This window comes from Ochlerotatus camptorhynchus, unplaced genomic scaffold, assembly GCF_037179485.1.
Source record: "Ochlerotatus camptorhynchus isolate MF236.1 unplaced genomic scaffold, CSIRO-AGI_Acam_v1.1 ptg000247l, whole genome shotgun sequence".
In the NCBI taxonomy this organism is placed as follows: domain Eukaryota; kingdom Metazoa; phylum Arthropoda; class Insecta; order Diptera; family Culicidae; genus Ochlerotatus; species Ochlerotatus camptorhynchus.
In genome coordinates this window covers 1,723,616-1,738,643 of record NW_027040737.1, presented here as the reverse complement: position 1 = coordinate 1,738,643, position 15,028 = coordinate 1,723,616, and the positions used below count along the sequence as shown (strand labels likewise).

At 42.3% G+C, this 15,028-nt stretch overlaps 1 protein-coding gene across 3 annotated transcripts in view; it reads right to left on the bottom strand.

The window, feature by feature from the left end:
- sbr (small bristles) overlaps positions 1-15,028 on the bottom strand; it is a 63,240-nt gene that overhangs the window by 12,878 nt on the left and 35,334 nt on the right. Inside the window, exons 1-3 of one of the 3 annotated variants that reach the window (XM_065226267.1) lie at positions 2,990-3,140; positions 2,013-2,868; positions 1,841-1,950 (exon numbers count right to left, since the gene is read on the bottom strand). In XM_065226267.1, the coding sequence (XP_065082339.1) occupies positions 1,841-1,950; positions 2,013-2,868; positions 2,990-3,072 (1,049 nt within the window). In that variant the 5' untranslated portion in view covers positions 3,073-3,140. Of the gene's footprint in view, positions 1-1,840; positions 1,951-2,012; positions 2,876-2,989; positions 3,141-15,028 lie in introns of those variants that run through there. The other 2 variants (XM_065226266.1, XM_065226268.1) reach the window with 2 other exon arrangements.

Genomic DNA, 15,028 nt, shown 5'->3' with positions numbered 1-15,028 from the left:
AAGAAGAAGGTATCACTCGGTTCTGCCTACTCTTGTCCCTCAAATAAATGCAAATTTTGCTCGTTACGTGTTTCCTAGCGTGTATTATTTTCTGTGTTAATTGATTCCATGAAATTACATCCTATTGTCTACTGCAAATTTCATCCGGTTTCTCAATGTTGTTTGGCATTTTTTTGACTAAACAAATATTTTTTATCTTGCTTTCTTCTTCTTTTTTTTTTTTGATTACTTCTTTTGCTTCAAAGCAGACTTCTCAGACTGAAACAATTCGATACTGTTTGACCAACCCATTTTTGTTTCCCCAGCGAGCGTATGATTGGGAGATACCCCCCTCCCCCCATTGCGGTTGTCCACGCATGGAAGCAGTAGTTGATTTAAGGATTGAGCTTGCAAATCGAACCTGACCGTGGTCAGATCGAAGGATTTAGAGTTGCTGCACCCTTCCCACCGATGTACTCTAATGGCAGCGCAGACTTTAGCTCCAACTTGTGGAATCGTTTGATCGATGCTGCTGCTGCTGCTGCTGTCTCAGTTGCTTCTAGCTACTGGAGTAAGCAGCTGATTTGGCAATGATACCCTTCTTTGTTTGGTAAGGTACTGGCTGCTGTGCAAGACACGTTCAGCTGTGAACGGTAGTCACTGTCCTTGGTGGTGACGACAACTGTTTTTGTGTGTCTCAGCAGCACAGCTACCTCCTCTGGTTTGGGTCAGGTGTATTGCCAATGAACCATTATGTGTTCTTTTTGGAGCCTAAGATCGTATTTCGGTGAATTACACCGTTGGTCAACTTTTACGCTTATCAATTCTATCAGTTGGAGAACATCCGTTATGAGCGGTAATCTTTACCGAGGTATTTTTTTCGGTTTAATTTTTCATTTTTTCGATGTGAGAAACCGTCAGAATTACAATTCTTATCAACTAACTGTTGTAAACTATACAATTTTCAAGTGCCTTACAGTCGCTTGTAATTTTTGCTATCTAACTTGATTGCTTGTTTTTTTTTTCTCTTTGAAGCTACCTACCTAAAAGTAATTGGCAAAACCTGCATTAATTGACCCTTCTGTATTAGAGATGATCGTACCGGGCGATACCTTCCTTTGAAAATATAAAATCTATCAAAATACAACGTTTTTGTAAACGAAATTGAGTTGCAAGCTTACAGACACTACATTCAATAAGTAGTTCTAAACAAATTTAATTAAAACACCTAATTCAACGTTCTTTTATCCAATTAGAGTAACGATGCATTTGGACTACTTAAAACATTCCGCGACTTTGGATAAAACAGCGTTAAATGGATGTGTTTGGTTTAGTTTTTAATCATTCACACATTTTCGAATTTTGAAATTCTGATAGGCAGTCAAATTGACAGAGTAGGTACTAATGAGACTTTTATATCATTTACAGACCATGGAAACTTCAAGTAACACTGTCTTAAGCTGTAACCCAAAACCCCTTCATAGTTCATGATGGCAATGGCCTGGTCCAGTAGCCGTAGGCCGTAGTAAACCTGTATCCACTCCGGCGTCGATCGTGCAAACAACGCCTGAGCCACCAGCAACATCCGGCCGTGATTTACACACGCACCCCATCAGGATAGGGCACTGTCTTCGCACATTTCATTCGTAAAATGGTCATCATTCAGTCACTCACTTCACTACTTCAACCCACGCCATCACGACCATCACTGTGGTCCACCTGCTGCCTGGTCTCCTCCTCTTCCTCCTCCTCAATGGTCGGGGACGACAAAGAAACCGCACCAGACGGAACACTGACACATATAGATAGGGAAGAAAAGATGGTGCCGGTAGCACCGGAGCTACCAGAACCTAAGCAATACCTGACATAGACCGTCTGGTCCTTGATGCGGTCCTTCAGCGGGTTGCCCTCCAGGTTGATTTCCACCAAAGACAGCGCTTTAAGACTGTCCAACGATGTAACGTAGGGGATCTGCAACAACGAAAATCTTCAATTAAAAATCAATTCAACACTCAACCATCCACCACCCTCACCTTATTGTTAGCCATGTACAGAATCTTCAGCTTGGGCACCTTCTGTGCCAGCTGCTTAAAGTGATCTAGCATGTGCAGTTTGTTGTCATTCAGATTGAGCGCTTCCAAATTGGGAATGTTGTCCTTAATCACATCGAACGCGGCCAGCATAATCTGCGGCCGGAACAGTGCACAAAAGATATCGCTCAAATCCGGATCAGTGTGGAACTTTTCCAAATTCAACGCTCGAGTTGCCGGATTGTAGCGCTTTTGCATGGCCAGTTTCATGCGTTCCTTCAGCTGTTCATTAACCTGGAACTGCGGATTGCTGTTCCGCACAATAACAATCATCTTCCGGCCATCCGGAAGCCCGATTGTGCGATCAATCTTCTGTAGTGCTTCCGCCGCTTGGAAATCCTCAATGTAGAAACTGACCGCCGTGTCCTCCACCTTCCAATATTGTGGAATGAATATCAACGGACTGATGGCACTCACCAACGAGCGCAGAACAAAATCCTTCTCGTACTTGTGACCATACGGGATCTTAACTTCGAACCAACTGGTCGGTCCAGCCACAAGCTTCTTCCTGAACTGTCCACCACCCATCGGACCTCTCGGAATCGGCGATCCCCTTCGCCTTCCATTATTAAAACCCTTCCCCTTGTTGAAATTCCGCCGATCACCATCGAATCCATCGCCGCCCATGCCACCACCACCCATCGCTTCATCGTCCTCCAGGTGTGCCCGAATCTGAATGTCGGAAATTTTCGCACCCTTGTGTCTGCCTCCGCTGAACGGCTTGAAACTGACTCGCCGCTTCACATCGGTCACCTTCCGATCACGATCCACTCGATCGTCATGTTCCGAGTAATTATTGCTTCCAGCTGTCCCCACAGAAAAAAAAAGAATAGGCAGAAAACAAGGTAAACACCAATCCTCCCAGCAGAAATTTCTCCTCCTCAAAATGGCGACCACCACCAGTGGAAACCTTGCATCACTTACCTTCGTAAAATTTGCGGCCTCCGCCACCACCGTGGTTCCAATTATTGCGACCACGGTTCTTTCCACCACGGTTAGACATTGTGATTGCACCGGTAATGGGTCCGGAACGATTCAAGTGCAACTAGTAGGAAGGAAATTATTTTCTACGACTCCGAAAAAGACACGACTTCTACTCCGTGGAAAAATTGTTTCACAAAACACACGAAACGGCCAGAAACGAGGACGACCGACGACTTTCTTTGTCGCTTTTTGACAGTAGTTGACACGAAGAGATGGATTCTCCAAACTACTCGAGTTCATTTTCGAGGGAATGGGCAGAGCTAGATGAAGGGTTGTGTCGGGCTGTCGATAAAGAAGACACAGTCACACTGCTCGCATCTCGCGTGGTATCTGCACTGATAAAAATAGTGTAGTACGACATACAATATAAACGTGTTTAATTATTGTCGCGCTTATGTTAAATTCTCATTTCGTTAAGGCCCACGCACATTAGATCCGGATCGGACGCGTTGTGGCAAAGTGACAGCTAAATCTATTGTCTAACTGTCAAATTTAAGTCAACGCAACGCAAACGGATCTAATGTGGGTGGCCCTTTACGGTCGAAGTGCGCCGCTCATAAGCGCGATGCAACCATAGAGGTAACTCTAAGACCACTGGGTCCCGAAGAAAATCATTATTATTTTTGGCTCACTCAGTACCAGAACAACGGTCCCAAGCAGTCCCAAGCTATTTCACTCACCCCTGCATGTTCTGCATGAATCCACACACCCCTGATGTTATCTGTCAAACTTTCATAGCGAATCAAAACAAACATAGTGTAGTAATAGAATTTCAACTAGAATAGGGTACGTTAATCGTTTGCTTGGGACCAATAGGCTACTAAAGTGGTGAGCCAATTTAAAATCGTTAGTTTCGTATTGATTGTTGATGCAACCATAGAGGTAATTCTAAGACTAGAAGGTCCCGAAATAACGTGCCCAACTTTTGGCTCAGTTCTGGTACTCTCTTTGGTCCCAAGCTAATCGATGCACCCCTCGAAACATAGGAAAATCCACGAACCCCTAATTTTATCTGTCAAACTTTCATAGCGAATCAAAACAACCATTGTGTAGTACTAGAATTTCGACCAGAATGGGGTGCGTTAATCGATTTGCTTGGGACCAATAGGCTAGTCAAGTAGTGAGCAAATTTAAAATCGTTAGTTTCATATTGATTGTTGATGCAACCCCGCCCATAAGAATTATACACAGGTGTGTAACTTTGATAGTATTTTATGGCAGCGGTTTGAGGAGCGAATCCTTGATAAAGAGCCGCCTTGTGTTAAATCAATTGACGAGTGCACGGATGGATTTGAGTTCACTCACTCGACAAAAAGTGACACAACAGCGGGGCCCTGTTTACTAAAAATGAACACATATCTCGCGTCACTTTTCAAATAGACCAATGTAACATATCCACCATTTTGAGAAAATCGAAGTTGAAGTTCGACAGATTATTAATTTAACTGTTTAAAAACAATACATTTTGCAATACTATTTTTAATGTAGCCAGTGTATAATAAAGTTGAAAATTCAGAAGAAACGGTAAAATCATAATTTTACTTTGAATTTCATGCTACAACATAGAAAAAACCACATAGGACGTTTTGACAAGTAGAGTTGTACATCGGACATGTTACATTGGACGATTTTTCTCAATGACATAATCAATGAGTGTTACATTGGACGTTTTGTCTACATGATACTAGATTCCCTTTCACAGATTTCAGAGTATAGTACCTAACTTTAGATTGGCCCCGCCTTTGAAAAATGAGCACCAATCATGTTAGGCAGTCCGAATGACCGAAGTAACAATCATGTACCCATCATTTCAAACTGTACATTGGACAATTTTTTACCTATGATTATCTTAAATAAATGAAAGTGAATTTGGATGGATGTTTTTGTATGACATACAATGAAAGAAGAGCAACAGTTTGTATCGCTTAACTCGGTTTGTTTACATTTGTTACATTGGTCGATTTGAAAAGTGACGCGAGATATATGTTCATTTTTAGTAAACAGGGCCCCGCTGTTGTGTCACTTTTTGTCGAGTGAGTGAACTCAAATCCATCCGTGCACTCGTCAATGGGCGCAGTCGTACGGCCATAAACAGAAAACAGATGGTGTTGCGATTGCAACGAAGGAGACAATTTTTCCGAATTTCTGAACGTTGTATTTCTAGTGATAACGTTAAAAAATCCCTAACGAATGAAAATTTAAATGTACAGTAGTATAAGTTTTTGTTTCTGTTGTACATAGTAATTTTAGATTATTCTTAGACGATAATTAGGTAAGTTTACTGGTTTGTGTATAAAGAGACTTACGTTTTGTGTCCCTTTTTGTGTTTAGTTGTTCGATCGGTGATGGGATCACTGTAAATTAGATTCTTAGGTTAGGTTATGAATAACAAATTTTCAACTAATTTAGGTTACAATTATGAAATTTTACCTGCTTTCAATGTGTTTTGTGTCTGTTTTAAATATGCGTGAAAGTCCCGTAGATTCCCGAGTAGCAGCTATATAATAAGTGATTCTAGGTTTAGTTTCATTTTCTGCATCATCACTGCATAAACTAACCTACGCTTACGACCGTACTATGTACTATTTCACTGTACTGTTTCACCGTACTATTAGTTCTAGTTCACTTTTATTACCAAATGCATTATATTCCCTAATTTAAATAGGATGAGCAAATTTTAATTAATTTTCACTAGCAATAAGTAGGAATTATATCGAATTTAAATAAATACATTTTCTTCGATTACGGCCTTTTCTTTTGATCTGTGCCTGTATGTCTGTCTGTCTGCCTGGCGTTTTGTCCCGGTGACTCACCGATAGTGGGGTACGTCAGAGCGGACAATGTATTAACATTTCTAGGTACGTACCATCGCTGCAGTTGGATGTGTGGTGCGGCGCAACGAGTTGTTGCGACAGATGGTATAACCCCTTTTTGAGAAAATATCCTGCCACACACAATATACCACACCAGTTCATAGTCAAATCTACCAAAATTTATTTCAAAACGACTATGATTCCAACAAAATTACTATGCTCACCTTAAAATTGAGCAAGTACCATTAATAACATTCATGGTTAAAACAATAACTTCAATTTTACCATGTTACCATCTGTATATGGTAATATCAAGAGAAATACTGTTCAATTGAAAAATGAAATTTTTACTATTTCATGACGAACCATGGTAACTGCAGATTCTTGCTTGATCGCCATTTTGAAAAAAGAGCAGTTACCAAAGTGCCATTAAGTTGGAAATAATGGCAGATAAAAAAGTGACGATATTATTGCTGATGTGGAGCTTAAAGAGCCTAAATTTATAAAGAGGCGATATGTCAAAATTGGAATAATCGATTGTCTGTCAAAGTCATAGGAAAAGTCATTCCAATAGAGCAGAAGACCTGTCAAATGGATAAGATGTCGTCTATTTATAAATTCAGGCTCTTTAGTGGAGCTCATCAACGGTATGAATACATAAATATAAACATAGAGTATTATACATTCAATGGAAGTTTATTGTTGGTTTAGAAAGAGATGAAATACCGGAGCTCTGGAATCATTTGCTAGATGATTGGGATCTGGAAATCACTGTTTACGCCATCCTGATTAGTAAGTTGAAACAATTATTCGATTGATTATTTCAAGAGCAAGTTCTCATTACGTCGAATGTAACAAAGGTAAACAAAGTCGAGCTATCAGTGTCAATCGATTCTCCTGCTATTACACTATAGATCAGTGCACGGTCCCTAACCTCACTTTTTGCTCCCTATCATTTTACTTCTGAGTAAAAAAGATAGCAACGAATGGGAGCCAAAACAAACCACCCAAAACTGTCAAAACTTACGGGTGAGAGAAGAGTGCGGCAAATCTTCGTGAACTGATCAATATACTGTCCGAATATAGGATCAAATCCCATTTTTAAATTTATTTGCCAGCCAAATTGCTTTTTGACGTAATCACCTTCCGATCAAAATAGTTTTCGATGTTACTTAAGTCACCCAATTTCTATGGAGATGCCGTTTGACTTAAGTAACAGCGCTGAGAAACCCGTGAAAAGTGTACGTTCGTCGTTTCGCTTTCTCATTATTAAAGTGAATAAATCGAACTGTTTGTTGCTAAGATGATTTCAGTGGTCCTAAAATGATGAATGGGCTGCACGTAAGGAGACGTAATTGATAATTCTCCCGAATATCCTGGTAAATACACTTTGACTTAAGTAACAATAGGGGCCACCAAACGACGTATAATAACTTTTGACTCAAAAACCAGTATTTTTTAGCACGAAAGCTAGCGATTTGCATTTGTATGATTAAAACCCTGCTAAATATGTTAAACATTGCTATCACTATGAGATTATATGTGTTTACTTGGAAATAGGAATAACTTTTCGGTCATCAAAACAAAACTTTATTTGTCTCGGATTGGTGCGAATGTTACTTACGACATAATGAAAATTTGCTCTTGATTTATAACATGCACGATTGTAGACCACGGAGTAACCTTGTCGTATTTGAAAGCAGGGTTGCTTACACTCACTTGCTATAACAAAAAATTGGGAATTTTAAAATCATTAGATGTTATAATGATAACTAGTACTTGTAAGTTACAAGAAGAGGTTGTAAAGTATGTGTTTGACTCATAAAATATGTCAATTTAGATTTTAGAGCGTCACAATCAGTGATTTTATGATTCGTGAGCGTTCATTCATAGTGAGCGCTCACGAATCGTTAAATCGCTGATTGTGATGCTCTGAATGCAAATTGTCAGGTTTTATGGGTCAAAAACATACTTTATAACCTCTTCTTTTAGATTAAAGGTACAAGTTATCATAATATCTAATGATTTCATAATTTCGAAAAACAATTTTGTACAGCAAGTGAGTTTAAGCAATCCTGTTTGAAAGCCCCATTTGACATTTTGATAAAAAGCGGATCTTATCTTTAACTAAGAGGAAGAGGATTCAACTGGCTCCTTTTTGTCTGTGACGTGTTCTTCTTCTCTCGCGGAAACGACCGTGCAAAAACTATTTCATTATGGGCGACGCAGTCGACTGACAAAATACAAGAAGATAGATTCCCTGTTGTAAAAATTCCCACGTTTCTATACGTTCGCCCGACCAATAAGGTGCTGGTTCTTGTTTGACAGAAAATTGGTTTATAAAAGTTCCCCTATTGTCTCCTCTTCCTCTTAGATCTTTATTTAAATAACATCAACAATAGTTCTCACCTTCAAGAGCACCTAGCATTCAAAAAACCGGTCAAATTGAAGCTAATAAGTTTACCATATTTTTCAGAACTTGAGATGAATAGAGAACTCAAGCTGAACATTGCATTAGATCCTTCGTCGACTTTCTCTTTGTATTCCCACGGCCATGTAAATATATTCTCAGGTATTTCCGGCACACAGATCGATAAAAAAAAGCTTTTATACATACATTTATTTGTACAACATCACATTTAAGATAAGACATAATCAACAATAGTACGCCACAATACTCGGTTTGCGGCTGCCGCTCTCCATCCTCGGTCATACCCAATGCTCGCTAGATCACGCTCTACCTGTTCCGCCCATCGTGCTCTCTGCGCTCCAAGACTTCTTGTGCCAACCGGATCAGTAGCGAACATCAACTTTGCAGGGTTGTTGTCCGGCATTCTTGCAACATGCCCTGCCCACCGCATCCTTCCGGCTTTGACCACCTTCTGGATGCTGGGTTCGCCATAGAGTGCAGCGAGCTCGTGGTTCATTCTTCGCCGCTACTCACCGTTCTCCTGCACACCGCCGAAGATCGTCCTTAGCAAACGTCGCTCGAAAACTCCGAGTGCTTGCAGGTCCTCCTCGAGCATAGTCCATGTCTCGTGTCCATAGAGGACCACCGGTCTTATTAGCGTTCTGTACATGGTACATTTGGTGCGGGGGTGAATCTTTTTTGACCGTAGTTTCTTCTGGAACCCGTAGTAGGCACATAGAGGTAACTCTAAGACCACTGGGTCCCGAAGAAAATCATTATTATTTTTGGCTCACTCAGTACCAGAACAACGGTCCCAAGCAGTCCCAAGCTATTTCACTCACCCCTGCATGTTCTGCATGAATCCACACACCCCTGATGTTATCTGTCAAACTTTCATAGCGTATCAAAACAAACATAGTGTAGTAATAGAATTTCAACTAGAATAGGGTACGTTAATCGTTTGCTTGGGACCAATAGGCTACTAAAGTGGTGAGCCAATTTAAAATCGTTAGTTTCGTATTGATTGTTGGTAGGCACGACTTCCACTAATGATGCGCCTTCGTATTTCACGACTCACATTGTTGTCGCCGTCAGTAAGGATCCAAGGTAAACGAATTCCTCCACTACCTCGAAAGTATCCCCGTCTATCGTGACATTACTTCCTAGACGAATCCTGTCATGTTCGGTTCCGCCTACTAACATGTACTTTGTTTTTGACACACTCACCACCAGTCCGACCTTTGCTGCTTCGTGTTTCAGACGGGTGTATAGTTCTGCCACCGTTCCAAATGTTCTTTTTCCATGTCGTCCGCAAAGCACACAAATTGACCGGATTTCGTGAATATCGTACCCCGGCTGTTGAACCCGGCTTGTCGCATTACACCTTCTAGAGCGATGTTGAAGAGTAGGCATGAGAGTCCGTCACCTTGTCGCAGTCCCCGGCGAGATTCGAATGAACTGGATAGTAACCCTTACGCAGTTTTGCACACCGTCCATCGTTGCTTTGATCAGTCTGATCAGCTTCCAAGGAAAGCCGTTCTCGTCCATGATTTTCCATAGCTCTGTGAGGTCGATACTGTCGTATGCCGCCTTAAAGTCGATGAACAAATGATGCGTTGGGACCTGGTATTCACCGCATTTCTGGAGAATTTGCCGTACGGTAAAGATCTGGGCCGTTGTCGATCGGCCGTCGATGAAGCCGGCTTGATAACTTCCCACGAACTCGGTCATTTTAGGTGATAGACGACGGAAGATGATCTGGGATAGCACTTTGTAGGTGGCATTCAAAATGGTGATCGCTCTGAAGTTCTCACATTCCAAATGGTCGCCTTTCTTGTGAATGGGGCAGATTACCCCCTCCTTCCACTCCTCCGGTAGCTGTTCTGCTTCCCAGATCCTGACTATCATCCGGTGCATGCAGGTGGCCAACTTTTCTGGGCCCATCTTGATGAGTGCGGCTGCGATACCATCCTTACCAGCTGCTTTGTTGGTTTTGAGCTGCTGAAAGGCATCCTTAACTTCCCTTAGCGTGGGAGTTGGGTCAGTTCCGTCCTCTGCTGCACTGACGTAGTCGTTTCCTCCATTGCGCTTGTCTCCAGTGCCTACGTTCTCCTCGCCATTCAGGTGCGCATCGAAGTGCTGCTCCCACCTTTCAATCACCTCACGTCCGTCCGTCAAGAGGCTCCCATCCTTATCCTTGCACATTTCGGCTCGCGGCACGAATCCGTTGCGGGATGCGCTGAGCTTCTGCGTTCCATTTCCTCGCAGTCCGATTCTTCCAGGCGGCGTTTTTTCTCCCGAAAGATGCGAGTCTGCTGTTTCCGTTTCTGTTTATACCGTTCCACGTTCTATCGGGTTCCGATGGTGCTCTCGGCTGCGTCGGTGATGGCTGCTTTTACTGTACTCCAGCAGTCCTCTAGAGGGGGCACATCGAGCTCGCCCTCCTCTGGCAACGCTGCCTCGAGATTCTGCGCGTATGCTAAGGCGACATCCGGTTGCTTCAATCGCTCTGTGCCGTGGCGGGCGTCAGTACCGTACATTGTTGATGACGGCATGTTTTGGGCGCAGTTTGACTATCACCAGGTAGTGTTCAGAGTCGATGTTAGCACCACGATAGGTCCTGACGTCAATAATGTCGGAGAACCACCAATCAGAACGTGGTCGATTTGCGATTCCGTCTGCTGTGGTGATCTCCAGGTGTAACGATAAGGGAGACTGTGTTGGAAAAAGGTGCTACGTATGGCCATGTTTTTGGAGGTGGCGAAATGGATAAGTCGTAGGCCGTTCCCGTTCGTCAGCTGGTGGGCGCTGAATTTTCCAATCGTCGGTCTGAATTCTTCCTTCTGGCCTACCTGAGCGTTTAGGTCTCCTATGATGATCTTGACGTCGTGGCTTGGGCATCGATCGTACTCGCGGTCGAGCTGCGCGTAAAATGCGTCCTTTTTATCATCAGTGCTTCCGGAGTGAGGGCTGTGCACGTTGATTATGCTAAAGTTGAAGAATCGGCCCTTGATCCTAAAACTGCACATCCTTTCGTCGATCGGCCACCAACCGATCACGCGCTTCTGCATTTCGCCCATCACGATGAAATCTGTGCCCAGCTCGCGTGTGTTGCCGCAACTCTGGTAGATGGTATGATTACCTCTAAACGTTCGCACCATGGATCCTGTCCTTCAGTAGATTGGCGAGTATTCGAGTGCTCCCGATGAAATTGAGAGATCGACAGTTCCACGTGCCGAGTTTCCAATCGCAAGTCCTATTTCGTCGCTGGGGTCGTTGCCGTTGGTCTCGGTTCGTATTCCTCTGTTGCTGATTTTCCGTTGCAATGCTTTTTTTTACCACCACCAACCCCCTAACTTTCCGGAGGACCAGGGTGCACAGTTGTGCTTAGAGTCCTTCACTGGCACTCGGACGTAGATCAGCCGCCCCTAACATGGAGAACAGACGCTGTTGTGATCCGCTGCTCCTGGAGAACAGACGCTCAGGCTTGCCGAACCAAACCCCCCCCCCCTTCCCAGTCAGCCTATGACCAAAGTTCCCACCGGGGTTGGTTACCCGATCTTCCCTAAGGTTGCTCACAGTTCCCGGCCGGTACCACGGGGAGGTAGGAATAGGAGTTGCTGGGAAGAGGCTAGTGATCTCAATGGGATCTGTATTGCGCATTACCCAGCATTTACCGAAAAGCTTTTATCTAGCATCTAATATGACAAACACCACAAGAAACAGTTATGTGATCTAGTTATGAACGAAAGAGAAAGTCGACGAAGAGAATCGATCAATGTTACTTAATATCTAATGCAATGTTCAGCTTGAACTATGCTTCAGGTTTTGTTTCGTATTGAGGAACTGAATTTCAATGTGATCTGTCAGTAAAAGATGAGCTTTTATTTGTAGCGCCAAAAATGGAATGTTGAAAGTTATGTTAACCATTTTGTATCATTTTAAGTGTCATTTCCTCATATCTAAATTCGTCATAATCAATGTCAATCAGTTTGATGGGCCACCTGTTCATCTTTACAAATCAGCAAACAATAATTACGTAAAATTAAAGAAATTATTTGTGTACCTTATAACCATAGCAATAACAATTGATTAGGATTGTTGATATATTTTGTATGAACAATTTGATTTGATTGGAATCCACTAAACGAGTCAAAGCCCAAAATCCAAGCCATGCAAGTACTACAGTATAACCACCGACGAACCGACATGCCACAGGAGCATTTCGTTTGTCCACAATTCGAATTGTCAAACGAGCGATTCGAACTTTAAAACGGGCGATCAGATCTGTCAAACGAGGTGAGACGCAAACCAAGGCAATATAAATTATGCGTGGGTTCGTGTCCTTGCTTATGGTATGACGCGATCAGATGAGTAGATGTCGGTAGTGTTTAACGTATTTTAAATATGGCGTCTTGGGCACGAATTTGAAAGTAGCTTCACGTCTGTTCGTCGGTACCTCGGTGTCACTTTGTATGGGAGCGAGCTGTCAGTTTGTCCGTTTAGTGTCGAACAGTGAAGTTACTATTTTGCTTTAAATCTTGATTTAAAAATCGAGATGAAAGTGTGTGGGTTCGAATTTTTTTCGCTCTGCTCAGAAAACGAAGCTCTTTCAGATGATATAAAAATCGATATATTTTTCAAAAGTAAAGAACCCAATTAACTGAAATTTAGTTTAAAGGGCGGCCACGATGAAATTGCCACACTATGAAATTGCTCTAACTTTTTAACCGTTGGGTAGAATTTAATGAAAATTTGGGTGAATTTAGTTCATAGTGCATTATTTACATCCTGCAAGTTTTAAAGTCCTGTGATCAAAACTCGCGGAAATGGAGTCGAAAGAACAGCTCGTGCGTGATAAAATCTTGCGCATTCATCACGAGAACAAGGATCTCTCGCATCGTTCCATCGCTAAAACGTTGGGAATCGTGAATTCCACGGTGTCGCGAGTGATTAAGTGGTTCGAGGAACGGTTGACCACCGATCGGAAGCCCAGAAGTGAAGGAAAAAGTATTCCGTACAACACCAAAAATCACAACCGCGTAGTTGGGGCCTTCAACCGAAATCCGAACGCCTCCGTTAGGGATGTGGCTAAGAAGCTGCACCTAAGCCGAAGTTTTGTCCAGAAGGCCAAAACTAAGGCTGGGCTTCGAACGTTCAAGGTACAAAAGGCCCCTAATCGCGACGAGAAGCAGAACAAGTCCGCCAAAACCCGTGCCAGGAAGTTGTACCTCAACATGCTGACGAAAGTTGAATGCTGCATCATGGACGACGAAACATATGTGAAGGCCGACTTCAAACAGATCCCCGGCAACCTGTTTTTCACGGCCAAGTTATCCTACAATTCAGCGTTCCGGAGCATGTCTGCACTCAGAAGATGTCCAAATTTGCGAAGAAATTCCTGGTTTGGCAAGCCATCTGCACGTGCGGGAAGCGGAGTGCACCTTTCGTGACCCAGGACACGATGAACGGACAGGTGTACATAAAAGAGTGCCTCCAGAAGCGGCTGCTTCCTCTCCTGAAGGCCCACAACGTCCCAACAATCTTCTGGCCGGATTTGGCCTCATGCCATCCAAGGACGTGCTGAAGTGGTATGCGGACAATAAGGTCAATTTCGTGCCGAAAATGTTCAACCCTCCCAACACTCCGGAGCTCCGCCCCATCGAGAAGTACTGGGCGATTATGAAGCAGCACCTTCTTAAACGACCTAAGGTAGTGAAGACAGTCGAGGAACTGAAGAAAGTATGGGTTTACATGCAAAAAACGGTTGATTCACAGGTTGTGCAGAATCTTATGGCCGGGGTTGAGGCCAAGGTGCGGGCATTTGCGTATGGACTGTAAATAAAATACGAGTAAAATGGTAAAATGAAGTTTAATAGTTATTTCTCAATCCCTGAAAATTTGATGGCAATCGGATGAAAACTCGAATTTTGCGAATCAATTTTGTGTGTGGCAATTTCATCGTGGACACCCTTTAAAACAAAAGTAATTACATTGTCGTTGGTTTAATCGCTTTTGCATTTGTTATTACCAGAAAAAAGTGCACCATACTATGATGACGTTTTCAACGCAGCATGGTAAAACAAACTGTATTATTTTTTTGAAATACAATATTCGTTCTACCGAAATTTAGTCGTATTTTGTTTTCAGTTAAAAACCTACGAAATAGTACGGGTTACCATGAATCTTTTTTCAGTGTGCAGCCACGGTACTCCTAACAAAACCCAGACAAAATTCTGAAAGTGTTGACCCTTATGATTCTTAAACTAAAAAAATACTAATTAATTTAAACAAAAGATGAATTATTAATTTAGTTGTCTGAATAGCATATACTTTCCATGAAAAGCAATACCTTTCTATAAACTTTGAAAATATAGAGCTTGGATTCAGAGTAATATTTGTGGAAAATTCCATGAAGATTGTGAAAACGATTTCAGGATTTGTGAAAAATACTAATCAAATAGATCTTTGAGGATAAAATTTCAAAATTTTACTGGCTGGTTTAAGGGAATTACGAAGATATTTCCAGAACCTTCTCGAAAAAGATTTCTGAGAAATTTAAGGAGATATCCAAGTGAATTTTCGGACGGATTCCCCTTTTTTCATTTTCCGCCATATTCGTCATGAAACCTCTGTTGATGTGTTACATGAAAGACGATACTATCAAAGTCGAGCAATCTTTCACTCGTCTGCTTCACCGAGGATCGAAAGAAAGATGAATGAAGCGATGGGAGAAGGAGAGACAAACGATT